Genomic DNA, 16,410 nt, shown 5'->3' on the forward strand with positions numbered 1-16,410 from the left:
CTGATGGACTGTTCATTTTAAAGCCCTTATCATGAAAACCAGCTTGAAACAATTTAGAGTCATCAGCACTTTTGTGACACAGAGGGAGTTCTGAAAATTCTAAGAACTGTCCACGTTACTTCTTCCTGTCTAACAGTAAATAATCACAACATTTTGAATCACATTCTAAAATGTCACATAATAAAAGTCAGAAAATAAGCAAAAGACGGTGAATTGCATTCTAAACCACTGTCAGTTATTATACAGTTCTGAATGCTCACTACTGATAGCACACTTGACATGTAATAGCACTCAAGAAAGTTATGCCATTTTATAAACAAAGTATAAAAAATATAGTTTCTTACATATGTAAAAATTATTATTGGAATGTTATCAAATACTTAGTTAACATTCATATTTTTACAAGTTAAACCTGGATCATACATAACTGTCAATCTTTTAATGCAAGTTTATATGCTGTGTCTCCTTTAAAAAATGACAGTCTTTTATATTAAACATCTCATACAAATAGCGCTTACTGAATTTTTAAATGTTATTTCTTTAAACACAATAGCTGTTTAGTGGTTAAGATACTTCAAAATGATTTTGGTTGGTTTTTTTTTGTTTGTTTTGTTTTTTTTCGTGGTTTGGAAAGGTTTGAGAGATTGATGCATAATGCAGAGGTGGCTTAGATTCACTCATTTTTGTGTGAATTGTAGCTGATAAAACTATTCATTTGCAAGCCCTTGTCCTGAGGGCTAGCTTGAGGCAGCTTAATTAGAGTATTTAGCACTTTTGTGATGCTGCAGGAGTTCTGAAAATTCTGAGAACTGTCCGGGTTACTTCTTCCTGTCTAAAAGCAAATAATCATAATATTTTGAATCATATGCTAAGATGTCAATGAATACAAGTTAGATAAGCAAATAATGTCAGTTATTGAATAGTTCTGAATGATTGCAGTACACCAAAAGGACAGTCTAACTACTGGCCTATAGAAAGACACTTCTAATAAAAAAAATTAGGATTGTATCTCGCTATTATCTCTTTTTCATGATAACAAAATTTAATATCTCAGAACAATTTATTATGGAAAGTTTCAGATGTTTGTTCAGATACTATTCGACATAATGTGAGGAAAAAATGAGATGGATTCTAACAGCAGTACTAGACTAGACAGTATCAAATATATAAGGCTAAATATAAATGTTCTATTATTATGATATTCTACACTAGGATTATAGCTAAAATATAAAACCTAGGAATATAGTAATAGTACAAGACATAGAATATAAACAGAAATAGAAAGAAATCAGAATAAGTAAATATGTATATAGTTAAAGAATATGACTATGTCTAAAAGAGTGGGAGGATGGCATATTGGCTAAGGTGTTCACCTTATAGGCACAAGGTGCAGGGTTTGATTTTCACACGGGGGTAACAGGCTGGGTTGCAATAGCCCACAAAGGCAATTAGCCTACTACTAACTTATGAACTTGATCCTATGAACAACTTTACACACAGTAAATAAAATAGAAAAACATAAAATCATGTGACCTACAAATTAATAAATATGAAAATAACAATGAACCTCCTCCCTATAGTAGACTATGGAGATAATGTAAGGTATAGGAAAACATTACTGTAGAGATACTCAGTTTGGTCAACTTATAATAAAGATTCTGTTTAAGTTTTCTTATTCATAACAACTCACTGATGGACTTTTTTAAGATAATTCCTAGTAAAAATATGAGACACATAAATATGGGCTTTTTAAAGATGATGCATACAAAAATATGAGACATATTAATATGAATCAGAAGCATGAGCTAAGCATTGTTAGTCTAATGGAGATTGACAGGTAGTTTGTTCATCTTTTTCAACAAACTAGAAATATGTTATTTCATGGTAGAATGTTTTAAGGTTATATCATTAGGTATTTTTTGTTTCAAATGTTTTGTCCATAGCTGAAGATTTTATATTCTTATAAAGTATATAATCAGTAATGTGTTTTCATTATACCCGTTTTTTTCTCTCTTACATAAATGTCGGACTTTAAATGTATACCTATTAAAATTAATGGATTGAATAATCCAGTAAAGAGGGGGAGTCTGCTAAAACACTTGCAATTACATAAAGCTCAAATAGTATATCTATAGGAAACAAATTTACTTAATAAAAATGTAAATAAACTTTCATTAAAGAATTAGTTTGTTTCAGCAGGCTCCAGCTTTCGAGCTAAAAAAAGAGGCACTCTCATTTTATGGAAGAACTTACCAGTAATGCCTAAAGTAAAATATACCTATATTGATAAAAAAAATAGTATGTTAAGCATTGCTATAACTGAGTGGAACAGAAAACTATACATATTGGAGAACTCTTACTGGATTTCCAGGGGTCGGAACTAAAGATGTAAAAAAATAACAGACACTATAGCCTATTACAGGAAAGGTGAAGTCATAATGGTTGGTCATTTTAATTGTATTTTATCAGACAAAGATTCCAATGCAGATAGAAAGCTGAGAATCACATCTTCAGCCAAACACTTACATTTTGTAAATTTACTGAATTTAGAGGATATATATGAGTTAAGAAAAAAAACAAACTCACTTTAATTTATCCATCATTCATACAGATATGGAACACAAACAAATACTGACAACATTTTTGTTATACAATCTATTATTACATATCAGAGAAGTTTCAATAGTTTCATGTCCATTATTGGACCACAATGCTATAATCTTTAATATTACTTTAAAAACTGACGATGTAATACATCACAGGAGACTACCAGCGTACATTATTAATATAAAGGGATCCAAGGATTGGTATGTTAAAGGGATCAAAAATTTCGTAGAAATAAACATGAATGGTGAAGTATCTAACACTGTTGTGTAGGATTCACTAAAAGTTTACTTAAATGGAAGAGTTACAAGCTGGTATATTAGTAAAACAAGAGAAAGGGACAAATAATTGAATACACCACATGCCAAAATAGATACACTAATGATAAATCTAAAACCAAATGACATTATCAGTCAGCCTGGAGTTAAAAACTTAAATAGAAAATATGTCAAAATTCTAAATCATAAAGTTTCAATAAACCTGGAAAAACAAACTTCAGGCATATTCAGTAACCCTTTAAGCTTGCATAAACTTGCTCTTAGATCAAAGAAAATGAATAAACTAAATCATATCAAAGAAATTATAACAAATATAAATAATAAGGAAAAAAAACAGATATTAAAGGTATTTCTTGAGGCCTTTAAAATATTTTATAAAAATATAAATAATAATACAAATAACCTAGATAATGATGATATAGCTTAACCTTTTCTAAGGGAAAATGTAAATAATAAAATAACAAGTGAAAAAATAAAACAAACTGATAGACCATTCACCAACAGAAATAAAAGATCAAATAAAAAAGTTAAAAAAATAATAAGGTGCCAGGCTTAGATGGCCTTACACTAAAACTATACAAAACACTATTGGCTGATGCAGTGAAAATACAAGATAAGGTATAAGGAGAAATAAAAAAATAAAAAAACCCACTTCATGGAAATATTCCCTTATATCACCTCTTTTAAAATAAGATAAGGATCCTAAAAAGTGCTCATCATACAGATCCCATTTCAATTTTAAATATGGGTTATAAGATGGTCATGCCCATTTTAGCTAACAGAATTAATCTTATACCTAAACTAATTAATAATGATCAAACTCTGTTTATTTTAAAAGACATGTACAGTATAATGTAATAAGAATACACACATTAACAGACTGTACATAAACAATTAAAAATAACTTTCTATCGTTAGTCTCAATTCAGATAAAGCTTTTGACAGTTAATTGGTCGCACCTGTTTAAAACACAAAGTGTGTAATTTCTCACCTGAGCAAATTACATTAAATTCTAAGATATACAATAACTCTTGTTCTCAAGTTAACTAGGTTCTTTTCTTTCTAATTATTTTAAATTACAAAAAGGAACACAACAAGGCAGTCCATTGTCACCTTTACTTTTTGCATTGTCTATAGAACCTTTTGCTAATAGCATTAGATCCAATAAGAAAATGAATGGTATCAAAATAAAATAAGATTTCAAAATAAAGATTCAGCTCTTTGCTGATGATATTTTACTAACAATAGAAAATATGGAGACTTCATTAGAACATATAATTAGTTCTATGAGTCCGTTTGAAGAAATCTCAAACTTTAATTTAAGATTTAATCATAATAAAACAAGTATATTATTAATTAATAAAAATAAAAAAATCATATAAAATATTCTAACTTCAATTGGAATAGCAATCAAATGATATACCTTGGTATAACCATTATGTCTAATAGCAAAGAAATGATGCAAGCTTTTCAACAGGTTGTTGAAAAAAAATTTAAGTTTAGTCACAAATTGGAACAAATTCTTCTCTACCATGGAAGAATGATTAATGCTTACAAGATGGTAATTCTCCCTAAAATATTGCTGGTCTTACTATCCTTATTACTCTCTCCCCCCACAAAAATTGATGAACAAGATAAATAATATTCTACTTTTTTTTGGCATTCTAATACACCAAGAATTTTCTGTGACTGGCACAGAAAGGTTAGGATAATGGTGGAACAGGATTCCCTGATATTCAATTGTATGCTACTTCAACAATTTGTGGATAAATTCATCTTACGATTCAAAATGGAAACAAATATATCACAAAATACTATTAGCAATTAATAAATATATCACAACCAAGTCATAAACAAATAGTCCCTAATATTTTATCTGGTTATTAAAAGATTTTTGCATAAATGGAATTAGACCTTCTTCTCAAATTCCTTATTTAAATAACATAATTTCCTCTTTCCAAAATTTTACATATTCTAACCACTGTACTAAAGACTTAAAATTTTCTATGTTGCCACTTGCATATACAAATGACTGTTATAAACTCAGAACTTCAATAAAATGCTAGTATTAAAAGAACAAATAAACTTAATTTATTAGCATCAATGCTTAAATGGTATTGAGATACTTACTGTTGGAAATTTAAGGTCCAAACACAATCAAGATTCTGAGAAGTGGTTAAATTTGCAAACATTTAGAGAGACTATGAACACAGAGATTAATATATTTAACCTAGATAAGAAATTGTTCCTAAAATTACTGGAATTCTTAATAAATATCAATAATAATGTCGCAAATATATAAAATTATTACGTTAGATTTTACATGGAACTACTCCTCAAAAGTTAATAATGAAGAGTCCTCTGAAGAACACAAGAAAATAATATTAAAATCTGCAGATAAAATTACATCTTCATTAGACTGGAAAATTTTTACTTGAAAAGTTTTATACAAAACATCTGTCACTCCTATTAAAATTACAAATATATATAAATCAAACTGAATTAAATCCTGGAGATGTGATTCTGAAATAATAGCTGACTGAGCGCATATGCGGATGTGACGTCATCTCCCATTTTTGGAAAGAAATTAATAACTTAATTCAATCTCTACGGTCAGATAGATGCAATATTTCTACATCTTTAGTTTGATTTAATGCTCTGATTGCTGAGATAATTCCAAAAACCTGTCTCTTCTTTGGTCTATTCTTGCTATAGCAATAAAAGTAATTACTAAATAGCAGAAAAGTTACATCCCCCCAGTGTTAAATTTATTAGTATGGCAAAACTGCTTGCGGTAATGAACTGAATACTATAAATATGAGAACTTCTAATAGTACACATTCATATAAATCTTGGCTTAATCTTAAAGACTTGCTTGTTGCTGACATGTATAGCTTTCACGTATTGATTAGCTGTGGACCTATGTAACAGTCATTTGTTTGCTTTATAACTGATTTGTTTTATTGTTTTAAAACCAAATAAAAATTAGAAAAAGGAAAGTTTGACTGAAAAACAACGCCTCTTTTTAGTGGAATCCTGGGGAGAAAAGCAAAACAAAAATCACAGTATACTAAAGGAAAAAAAACACAAAAAGCATACATATAAATTCAAAGATAAATATAATTCAAATATTTTCAGTTCAAGCAGAGACAGAAATGGTATAAACATGGGAGTTGCAAAGTATTATGTGTTTAGTTAATTTAAATATAAACTTCTGAAGTGAATTTCTGGGAATGCCACTAAAATTCTTAACAGACAACTCAGTTGTTTATCCTCCAGTGTTGAATATAATCTTACTTAATATGTGAGGGAGTCCAAGCATATCACAGCAAGTAATGGCTGGCAGAAAATAAAAAAAAATACGTGACCCATCTATGAAAAACCAAATTGCACGTGTGATTTTTCTTAGTGACAAGCTGTTGATGCATACCCGATGAATATGATGTTTCTCTTGCTGGAAAGGATGTTTCAGAGGCTCATGGGAATGAGACAGGCCACATTTGTGGACATCAAATGGGTTATACTTCACTATGGAGATCACATGCTTCTCATTCTGATCCTCGTGGATGGGTTCAATAGTGTAACTCCTGTTGTCATTCAGCACAATCAAGCCACTGAAAGAGAAAAAATACAATATGTTGTATACAAAACAGGCATAATTTATTCACTAAACTGAAATGTAGAGACAAATGCATGTATCACAGTACACAGAACTTACTCTGTAATTAAATGGAATACACAGTAGGTTTCGTTAAAACACAAACTACAAAATAAAATTTGCAACCCACTGTGGATCATCAGTGCATGTACAACGTTACTGGCTATGAACAGATCATCAGCAAAGCAAAGACTCTCATTTTAAGACTGCAATGCAATTGTACTGTAAGTGCAAAACTGTAGCAAGCAATTATCTACACAAACAGTGCAACTCCTGTTAAAGCCTGGATCACACAAATATTTTTCCTGCTCTGCAATAACTACCTCCTTAGTGTTTGTTTAAAACAACACAACAGACTCATATAGTTTCTATATCTCTATTAATTATGGGGCCTTTATTTAAGTAATTTACATGGTTTCTCCTGAATTACTCATGGTATTACTTTAGCAAGGAAGTAGGGAATACCTTAAGTTACTGTTTGCATAAAACAGGCATTCTGAATGAAATAATTTCAACCCTTCAGCACAGAGCTAAATCTCATTAAAGAGCACAAAGACTATTACGTTTAAAAGGTTCACAGGTGCTTACTAGGCTAATGACCACAACAGCCTTTTTAAGCCTAGCCATGCATCCCAGATTTCTCACAAGTTCTGATAGCCTTGATAAGTGTAAGCAGGGGCTTGGGAGATGAACCATTTACAGGTTATCTGTGTCACAGGTGCCAAACCAGGAATAAATTTCTGGTTTCCCATCCAATTGTCCAAGTTGCACTTGAATTGGGTTCGGGAGGAACTCTGCTTCAAATGGATGGGGAGCCTGTTCCATAGATGCAGGAGTCTCTGGGATACATACTTGTCTCTCCAGCAGCACCTACTTATATCACAGGTAAGGTTTAAGTCTTTAAAACAGGCAATTCTGGTGTTAGTTTTGTGGATATGCAGGAGGTCCAACAGAGTGGGGTCGAACAATGCCCTGTACGCCAGGCAAGAATCTCCCCTCAAAAGCCTGTAGGAGACAGAATACAGGGATAGGGCCTCAAGGTGGTCTGCATAGGACATTTTACTTGAGCCCTGTATTCTTTTAGTGAGAAACCTCTGTGGGCATTCCAGCTGTTGGATATTCTTGGTTAGTTACATACCAAAGGGGGCACTGTACTCAATGACAGGTCTGATGAATGCCGAATGTAATGGAACAATGACTTCCTTGGACTTAGACACCATACCCTTGTTTATAAGTTGTGCAATACAGAATGATTTCCTCACCACTGCAAACACATGATGGTCAAAGGATAGATTACTATCTGTGTATATCCCTAAGTCCTTGACTACTGGGTCAACTCTAAAGGGTGTGTTGTCAATATGATAGTTACCAGGGATAATTTTTTTTTTTACCTTGCGTTTTACTTGTAGTCTGCTTTTAAATGCATATTAAAACTTCAAAAGAGACCACAGCTCTGTCTCTTGTCAATCAGCAGAAATTAGAACCGATCAATTAAGGACTCATACATAAGATAAAAGAGGTCACTTAAGGTTAATCATTTGTGAACTGAGGGGGTGGAGCCAGGAATTAAAACTTCTATTTAAGGGGTAAAATAAAACATTTTAGAGCTTTACTAGGAAAGGCTCACCCAGACTCTGCTACACTTTGTTGTGAAGGAAAGGTTAGTTTGCTTTTTATTTGTTGTATTTTGTATTACTTTATTGCCTTTTTATATCATGAATACTGTGATTTGTTTTCTTTACCTTGTGTTTTATTTGTAGTCTGCTTATAACTGAATATTAAAACTTCAAAAAAAGACTACAGCTTTGTCTCTTGTGAGTCAGGCAGAATTTTTTTACCACCCGCCCAGCCTGTTACTATTCTGTTCTTAAATACCACTATCTTTCTAGTTGCCTGCCTCTTATGTTAATTTGATTATATATCTCATTTCCTCTCTGCTTTCACTGGCTTGTGTGAGTAAGCACAAAATTATCATTTTGTGAAATCACTCCCCTTCAACTATTTAAATTTATTGGCCATCCTACTGTATTCCATAGTACCAGAATACAAAATTGACCACCCCCTTTCAGTCTATCTTGCTGTTTTAAAAATAGTGACCCCCCACTAAAACTTAACTTTTTAGACAGGTAAAACTTAAGTTACCTACCTTCACATCTAACTTCTCTAGTGCACACTGCAGTGTTTAGGATAAACATTTTTTTCATCTTACATTTAAGCATCTTGCTTGCTCTAATACCTGCTGGAAAGCACTAGGAAGTCATAAACTAATACAAGCACTCAACTCTCCTTGTTAATAAGAAGAAATTAATCATATGCACTAAACAGCCTATAATTGCAAAATAGCTTGTTAAGGTAGGGGAAAACAGCTCCTGTACTTTACAAAAAAAAGCACCAAACCAGGCATGTCCAAGGGTCAGCTTCTGGTGATGGGCATACTGTGGCAATGCAGCAATTGTGTCATGTCCACAAACAACCCTCTCCTCTTACCACCCAACACTACAACCTGTGAAAGATGCACTTACATACCTAAACTGGAGGCAAAGCTCTCTCCACCCAAGACTGTGCCAGACAGTCAAGAGGAGAAGTTTAACACCCGCACTACACCTCAAGCAACACATAGCCCTTCTAAACCCACACCACCAACACCCACACATTGTAACACTATATCCACATATGCGGAGGCGCTTAACTGTACCCAGCACAAGCAACAAGGATCTCCGAAGCTAAAATGCAAACAAACACCAATCACAAAGTGTCACATAGCTCACAACACCAGTGTATCACCCAGCAACAGCCCCTAAGGCAAGACAATGTACCTAACACTTCAGTCATAGGTGACTCTATAGTCAGGCACACTGATGTCCCACTCACCAGGCTGAACAAGGAGAAAATTACAGTCAGCTACCTGTCAGGTGCCAGGATCCGCCACATATCACATGCACTCAAGTCACGCCACAACAAGTACAAATATGACTCTGTCATTGTCCATGTTGGAGTGAATGACTTGAGATCTCCCTGGACTACATGAAAGAGCTCTCGAATCATGTGGCCCAGGCAGGTATGACCCTAGCCCTGAGCAGCATCCTGCCTTCGCCCAGAATGATACCACAATATAAGGACAAAATGACTGACTTCAACAATTGGCTAAGCTTCTGGAGTCATTCAAAGGGAATCCAGTATCTGTCTGCCTGGGACGACATGACTGACAGACCACAATGCTTTGCCAGAGATGGTCTGCACCTGTTGCCCCTGGGATTCAGGTTGCTAGCTAAGGATCTTGCCACCCCTATAATGCCTTTTTTAGGCAAAGTTCAAAGGACAAAACCACCACTGTACAGGTACAAGCATGCAAAATCTGAAGGTAATGCTACTCAGTGCTAGAAGTCTAAACCTCAAAATGCACTCTCGAGGCACTCCTAAAAATGGAGAACATCAATATCTGTGCAGTAACTGAGACCTGGTTCAAGACTCCAGAGAGCAGCCCTGCAATACCAGGCTGCGACTCTTACCACACTTTTCGGCAACCAAACTAGGACTGAAAAGCTAAAGGTGGAGGAGTGTCCATATTCACACCACCAGGCTAGTTGCCCAACACAATGCATCTGAAATTCTCCAGGTGCAACTAACACTAGGTAAGACTGCAATCCAAATTGTAGCTTGCTACAGATACCCCACCATGCCCCAAGATACTCACAACACCTTTGTAAACATACTGGAAAATATTAAGATACAACCAAACACCCTAATACTGGGTGACTTCAACTACCCTGCCACTAACTGGGAAAAATACTTGTGTACCAAAACCTTTGCCCAACGGTTTTTGGAATTCATAAATTCCAACAACCTGGATCAACTAATCCATTATCCCACCAGGGGCTCCAATATCCTAGACCAGGCCATTACCAACATGGGAAATCGATGCTCCACACCTATGGTCACCCCCTCGCTGGTCAGGTCAGACCATAAGCTAATCACCCTTAACATCCACATCCCACCCTCATCCCCAGTAAGGAAACCTCCATAAAAAACTTTTCCAAAGCCAACTTCAGGCTACTCAAGTGAGAAGTGACAAACTTCATGACTCCCATGCAGACGGGAACTGAAAGTTCAACTGTGGAGTCCTACACTAAGGTACTGTACGCACACATCCACTCATGCATGAATCGCGCCATCCCAAATAGAACCAAGATGCTCTGATCAAAAAAAAAAAAATTAAGTCAATCTGGTGATCCCCTGCTATAAACAAACTTTACAACAAAAGGAAGAAACTGTTGCAGAAAAGAGGAAAATCAAAGGATGCAAAAAACTCCCTTACCAACCTCAGTAAGAAGCTGAGATCCCACATAAAATCCTACAAAGCTAGTTATAAATATAAAATTGCCAAAGATTCCAAAGACAACCACAAGGCATTCTATAACTATGTCAAGAATCTAAATGGCAATGCTCAGATCTGCTCTGAGCTACAACAGAATGGCATTAAATATACTGATCCCAAGGATATTGCCAATATCCTGGCAGATCGATTCAGTGCCAACTTCACCCCCCTCTCACCCCCTAAATGGCCCATCTCAATATCAGAAGATTGCCAAATTCCGGTAATAACAGCCACACAGGTAAAAAAACGCACTCTCCAAAGCTAAGAATACAACATCCATGGGACCAGATAACATCTTGGGCTGTGTACTACATGAACTACAAAATGAACTGGCACCTCACCTAAGTGTCCTGTTTAATCATAGCCTCACCTCAGGCTTCATGGCCACTGAGTGGCGCACAGCTACAGTTATCCTACTCCAAAAGGGGGGATCCATCTTGGATCCCGGGAATTACTGCTCTATCAGTCTGACGAGCCTGATCTGCAAGGCCATGGAACGTATTATCATGGAACTTATAAACAAAGACACTGGCAACCTTCAAACAATGGACCCCACCAAGTTTGGGTTCGTGAAGGGCCGATCTTGTCTCCTGAACCTGACTGACTTCTTTGAATCAGTCTCCAGAGCCATGGACGAAGGTAAGGCAGTCCCACACAGCCTATATGGACCTCACCAAGGCCTTTGACACCATCCCCCACTCTGGAATAATAGATAAACTTACTAAGCTTGGCATTTATCCCTACGTCACTTGATGGGTTGCCAACTGGCTTACTGACAGAACCCACACTGTAAAAGTAACTGACTCCAAATCCAGCTCCAGACAAGTGACAAGTGGAGTACCTCAGGTTTCAGTCTTGGGAACACTCTTGGTTGGTATCTACTTCTCTGAAGTACAGGCCAATACTAAGGGACTCTGGCTAACAAAGTTCGCAGGTGACTGCAAACTGGGAGCCATTATTGAATCTCCAAATGATGTGGATACTCTACAAAAGGGCCTTACAGAAACAGATGCTTGGTACCAGAGCCGTGGGCTCAAGCTCAATGCCAAGAAATGTATAGTTATCCCCTTTGGGAAAAAACATGTAGCCGTGAATTACCACATAGGTGGCAGTACACTAAACACTGAAAGTGGGATAAGAGATCTAGGGACACAGGTGGACAGTGGTCTCACCTTCGATAACCACATCGCCACAACAGTCAGGAAATCCTTCTATGTGGCACACCTCATCACTAAGGGCTTTTCATCCAGAAAAAAGGAGGTCATTGTCCCACTGTTCTCATCCCTCATTAGACCCATTATAGAATACAATGCCCCATTTGGTATGTACCTCTCAAGACACCTGCAACAACTGGAAAGGCCGCAGAAATACCTCACTAAAAGAATCACAGGCCTAAAGCAGATGCCCTATGCTGACCGCCTTAAAAAAAACTCCAGCTATACTCTGTCGCATATTGTCTACTCCGAGGCGATCTCTACTTAACATACAAGGCCATGTCAAAACCAGATCTGTTGGACATGCTACACTTAAAGAAATCCCAATCCCTCAAAGCCACACACTCCAGGGATCTAAACCTTGTCATCACAATAAACAAAACATGCTGGAGGGATAGGTTCCTGGCCCAGGCACTCCCCAGACTCTGGAATAGACTGCCCATACATGTCAAGCAGAGTGCCTCTTTGGCCCTCTTCAAAAAGAACCTTGACGATTGGATGGGAGATGGGAAATTCACCCCGGGGATCACGTCAGTCGCCCTGCTAGACAGGGGTCCAGGAAGTACATAGTGTGGGAAGAAATAGCCAGGGAATTGTTATGGCTAAGCTTGTATAGGTCCTAGGGCCTATAGCCTAGTACCAACCTATGAACCTATCTATGACTTCCCAAAGGATACTACTAGGCATTTCTTGGCATTTAGTTTTAGTCCATGGCTCTGACACCAGTTGTTTGTTTGTGTCAGCTCCTCCTGGAGGACATTTGTGTCAGTGTGAGATTCAGTGGCAGCTCCTAATTTGCAACCATCTGCAAATTTAGTCAGCCAGAGACCAATGACATTGGCCTTGACTTCTGAGATGTAAATGCCAAAATGAAGCGGTCCAAGGACTGATCCCTGAGGGACACCACTTGTGACTGGCCTCTTTGTAGAGGTAGACTCCTCAATTCTAACCTCCTGGGTCCTGTGTGTGAGCCAGTTGGCTACCCACCAGGTGACATACGGGTTTGTACCTAACCTCTTGAGTTTCTCAACAATGCCCGAGTGGGCTGTTGTGTCAAATGCCTTGGCCAGGTCAAGGTAGGCAGTGTGAACAATTTTGCCCTCATCCATTGCTTTAATGATCTTCTCAAAGAAGTCCACCAGGTTGAGTAGGCATGATCTGCCCTTGATGAAACCAAACTGTGTTGGGTCCAGTGTCTGCAGGCTTACTATATCTCTACTGATCATCTCCATGACAACTGTTTCCATGGCTTTACACATAAAACTTGTTCGACCTATGGGTCTATAGTTTCCAGGGTCTGTAGATTGCCCACCTTTGTGCAGAGAGATGACTGTTGCCTTTCGTTATTCATGAGGTATGAAACCTGCTTGGAGGCTACAGTTAAATAGTAACTCCAGAGGCCATGATAGGTCATGTTTCATGCTATGTAGAAGGCATCCTAGGATACTATCTGGGCCCATTGAGGCTGTGTTCTTGGTCTTAGAGAGAGCATTAAGGACCCGTTCCCTAGTGATAGTAGGGGGAGTTATATTTGATGTTATTTCCCAAGGGAAAGTTGAGGGGGAGAAAGGGGTAAAGTTTCAGCTGAATTTATCAGCCAGGAGGTTTGCTATGTCTTCTGGCTCAGTATAGGTGGCTCCATTTACAATGAGCTCTGTACACAACTGCGTATTGCCTTTGAGGTTGCAGACATAGCTAAAGAATGCTTTGTGGGTGCCCTTGACCTGGGAGGCCAAACTTACCTCAAATTCAGCTTTGGTAGACTTTATTTGTCCTCAGAGTTGTTTGTTTAGTTTAATGAGAGTGCTTTTATCCTGCTATGTGCTGCATCTCCTAATTTTTGCCATGATTTTCAGTTTCTACATTCAGTAAAATCTAGTTGTAACTAATCCCCACCAGTCCAAGTGCTAGAACATACACTAATCGTGCATCACATCCTTCACAAGAATTTACTACAACTACTACATGTTTGCCCTTAGCCTTGGGCCTGGCAAAGACACGCACACCATTCTGCAAGTTTCAACATCCTTCCAAAGTACTGTGATGATGGTTATTTTAGATACATACATAAACACATACATACATCCATACACACACACAAGGCATATTTCTATACATGCACACACACACACATATATATATATATATATATATATATATATTAAACATGGATATATATATATATATATATATATATATATATATATATATATATATATATATATATATATATATATATTAAACATGGATATATATATATATATATATATATATATTAAACATGGATATATATGTATATATATATATATATATATATATATATATATATATATAAATATATATAAATATACACATACATATATATTATACGTGTATATATATATATATATAAATATACACATACATATATATTATACATGCATATATAATATATATATATATATATATATATATATATATATATACACACACACACACACACACACACACACACACACACACACACACACACACACACACAACACAAACCTAACAGTAAAAAGGTCACACAGACAAACCAATTAGTAAAAACTACAAGAAAACCCCAGTCAAGCTAGAGTTTTCACTGTGTGATACCTTAAACTTCCTGTTACAGAGGCTCATGGGATCTATGCAAATGACTTCTTAAGGACATCAAGTGTTTCAGCAATATGGCTTACAAATGTCCATGATTTTTTACTTTTTTTTTTTTAAGTCTATGTGGATACATTCAGGCCAATAAACCCAAACCCAACTAGCTATGGACATACATGTTTCAGCCTTCTTATGGCCCCATCAGCAGAGCATACGTGGAATGTTCAGCCATCTTTAGATACACAGGGTCAACAACCCAGCTGATTTCCGTAATCATCAAGGTGTCTGCAAAATATCCCAACTAACATCCAAACCTAAGAGACTTAGGCAGAAAGTGTATAAATTCATGGACATATAAGCCATATTAATGAAAAATGTGATGTCTTTAACAGGTCATTTGCATATATGCCATACAACTCTACTACAAGAGGTTTAAGGTATCACACAGTGAAAACTCTAGTTTGGCTGGGTTTTTCTTGGTTTATGTGTGTGACCTTTTTACTCTTAGATTTGGCTGTCAGATTTGTAAACATTACATAAATTATTAAATTCCTGCTTTATTAAACAAGAAACAGTTTTACTAAACCATCAGTTACACCATAAGCAATTATACATTTATATAAATGAAAACAAACCACACCTACACATAGTTGCAAGCATTTTACATCACAAACCATAATGATACACTCCCAGTTGCAAACAATTTACCCAATCATCACATAGCTCATTTAAGTCTTGCCTTCTTTTAAACCTTATGCCTCCCCTGTATGCATCATTCCCACAATTCCCATTTTTTCCTATGAGTTTGCTCCTACCCTTTCCTTGAGAACCATAAGAGAAATAACAAACCAAAGTACAATCACACAAAGAGTATACCACTAGGCTTAATTTATTAAGCTGCAGAAGGCCTAACAGCAGCTCACATAAACGTCACAAACAGGCATGCTGATCACTATCTGCAGTAAAGGATTAGAAATGCACGTCTTGTACAGACAGTGGGGGAGGAGGAGCATCCCTTACTGTTTTGGATGTTTGTATAAAAGGATGCCACCATCTCCCACACATCTTGCCGTGGACACTAAGGAGGGGCACATGTACACCACATAACAACAGTTGGTAGATGAGGAAAAAAAATCCAGAAGTCAAAAACACACAATATGCATACTTTTATTTCATATACAAACACACAAGACACACACACACACATATACATACATCTACACCAACACACACACATATATACATATATGGGAGCACTTACTTAGTCTTTAAAGGAGACAAAAACAGATGGTCGACAGATGACAAGACTGCACAATCTCCGGGGTTGGGGAATATGTCTTTTCCTGGTACTATGCAATTTCAAAATTGGCATAAATAATTGGCATGGCTATTGGAGCCAGGATTCTCAGTTAAAAACATCAACGCAACCCAAATTTGTTTTGTTACTGTGCTGACATTAGGGTGTTTCGAAGCGTGTGTGTGTGTCTGTGTGTGTCTGTGTCTGTGTCTGTGTCTGTGTGTGTGTGTGTGTGTGTGTGTGTGTGTGTGTGTGTGTGTGTGTGTGTGTGTGTGTGTGTACAAGCACTCACATGTTTTTCTGTTTTTCCAGCAAGTTATATTTCAGAATGGAAACTATCCATAACTCACCCTAGGGAAGTACCTACAATC

General features: G+C 36.3%; 1 protein-coding gene across 7 annotated transcripts in view; it reads right to left on the reverse strand.

Moving 5' to 3' along the window:
• Nucleotides 1-16,410, reverse strand: part of ADAM15 (ADAM metallopeptidase domain 15) — a 1,588,574-nt gene that overhangs the window by 874,404 nt on the left and 697,760 nt on the right. For all 7 annotated transcript variants that reach the window (XM_044080074.1, XM_044080071.1, XM_044080076.1 and 4 more), the window contains exon 6: nt 6,313-6,496. In XM_044080074.1, coding sequence (XP_043936009.1) covers nt 6,313-6,496 — 184 coding nt within the window. The remainder of the gene's footprint in view (nt 1-6,312; nt 6,497-16,410) is intronic.

Source organism: Protopterus annectens, chromosome 8.part0, assembly GCF_019279795.1.
Source record: "Protopterus annectens isolate FY-2018-M chromosome 8.part0, PAN1.0, whole genome shotgun sequence".
Lineage (NCBI taxonomy): Eukaryota > Metazoa > Chordata > Ceratodontiformes > Protopteridae > Protopterus > Protopterus annectens.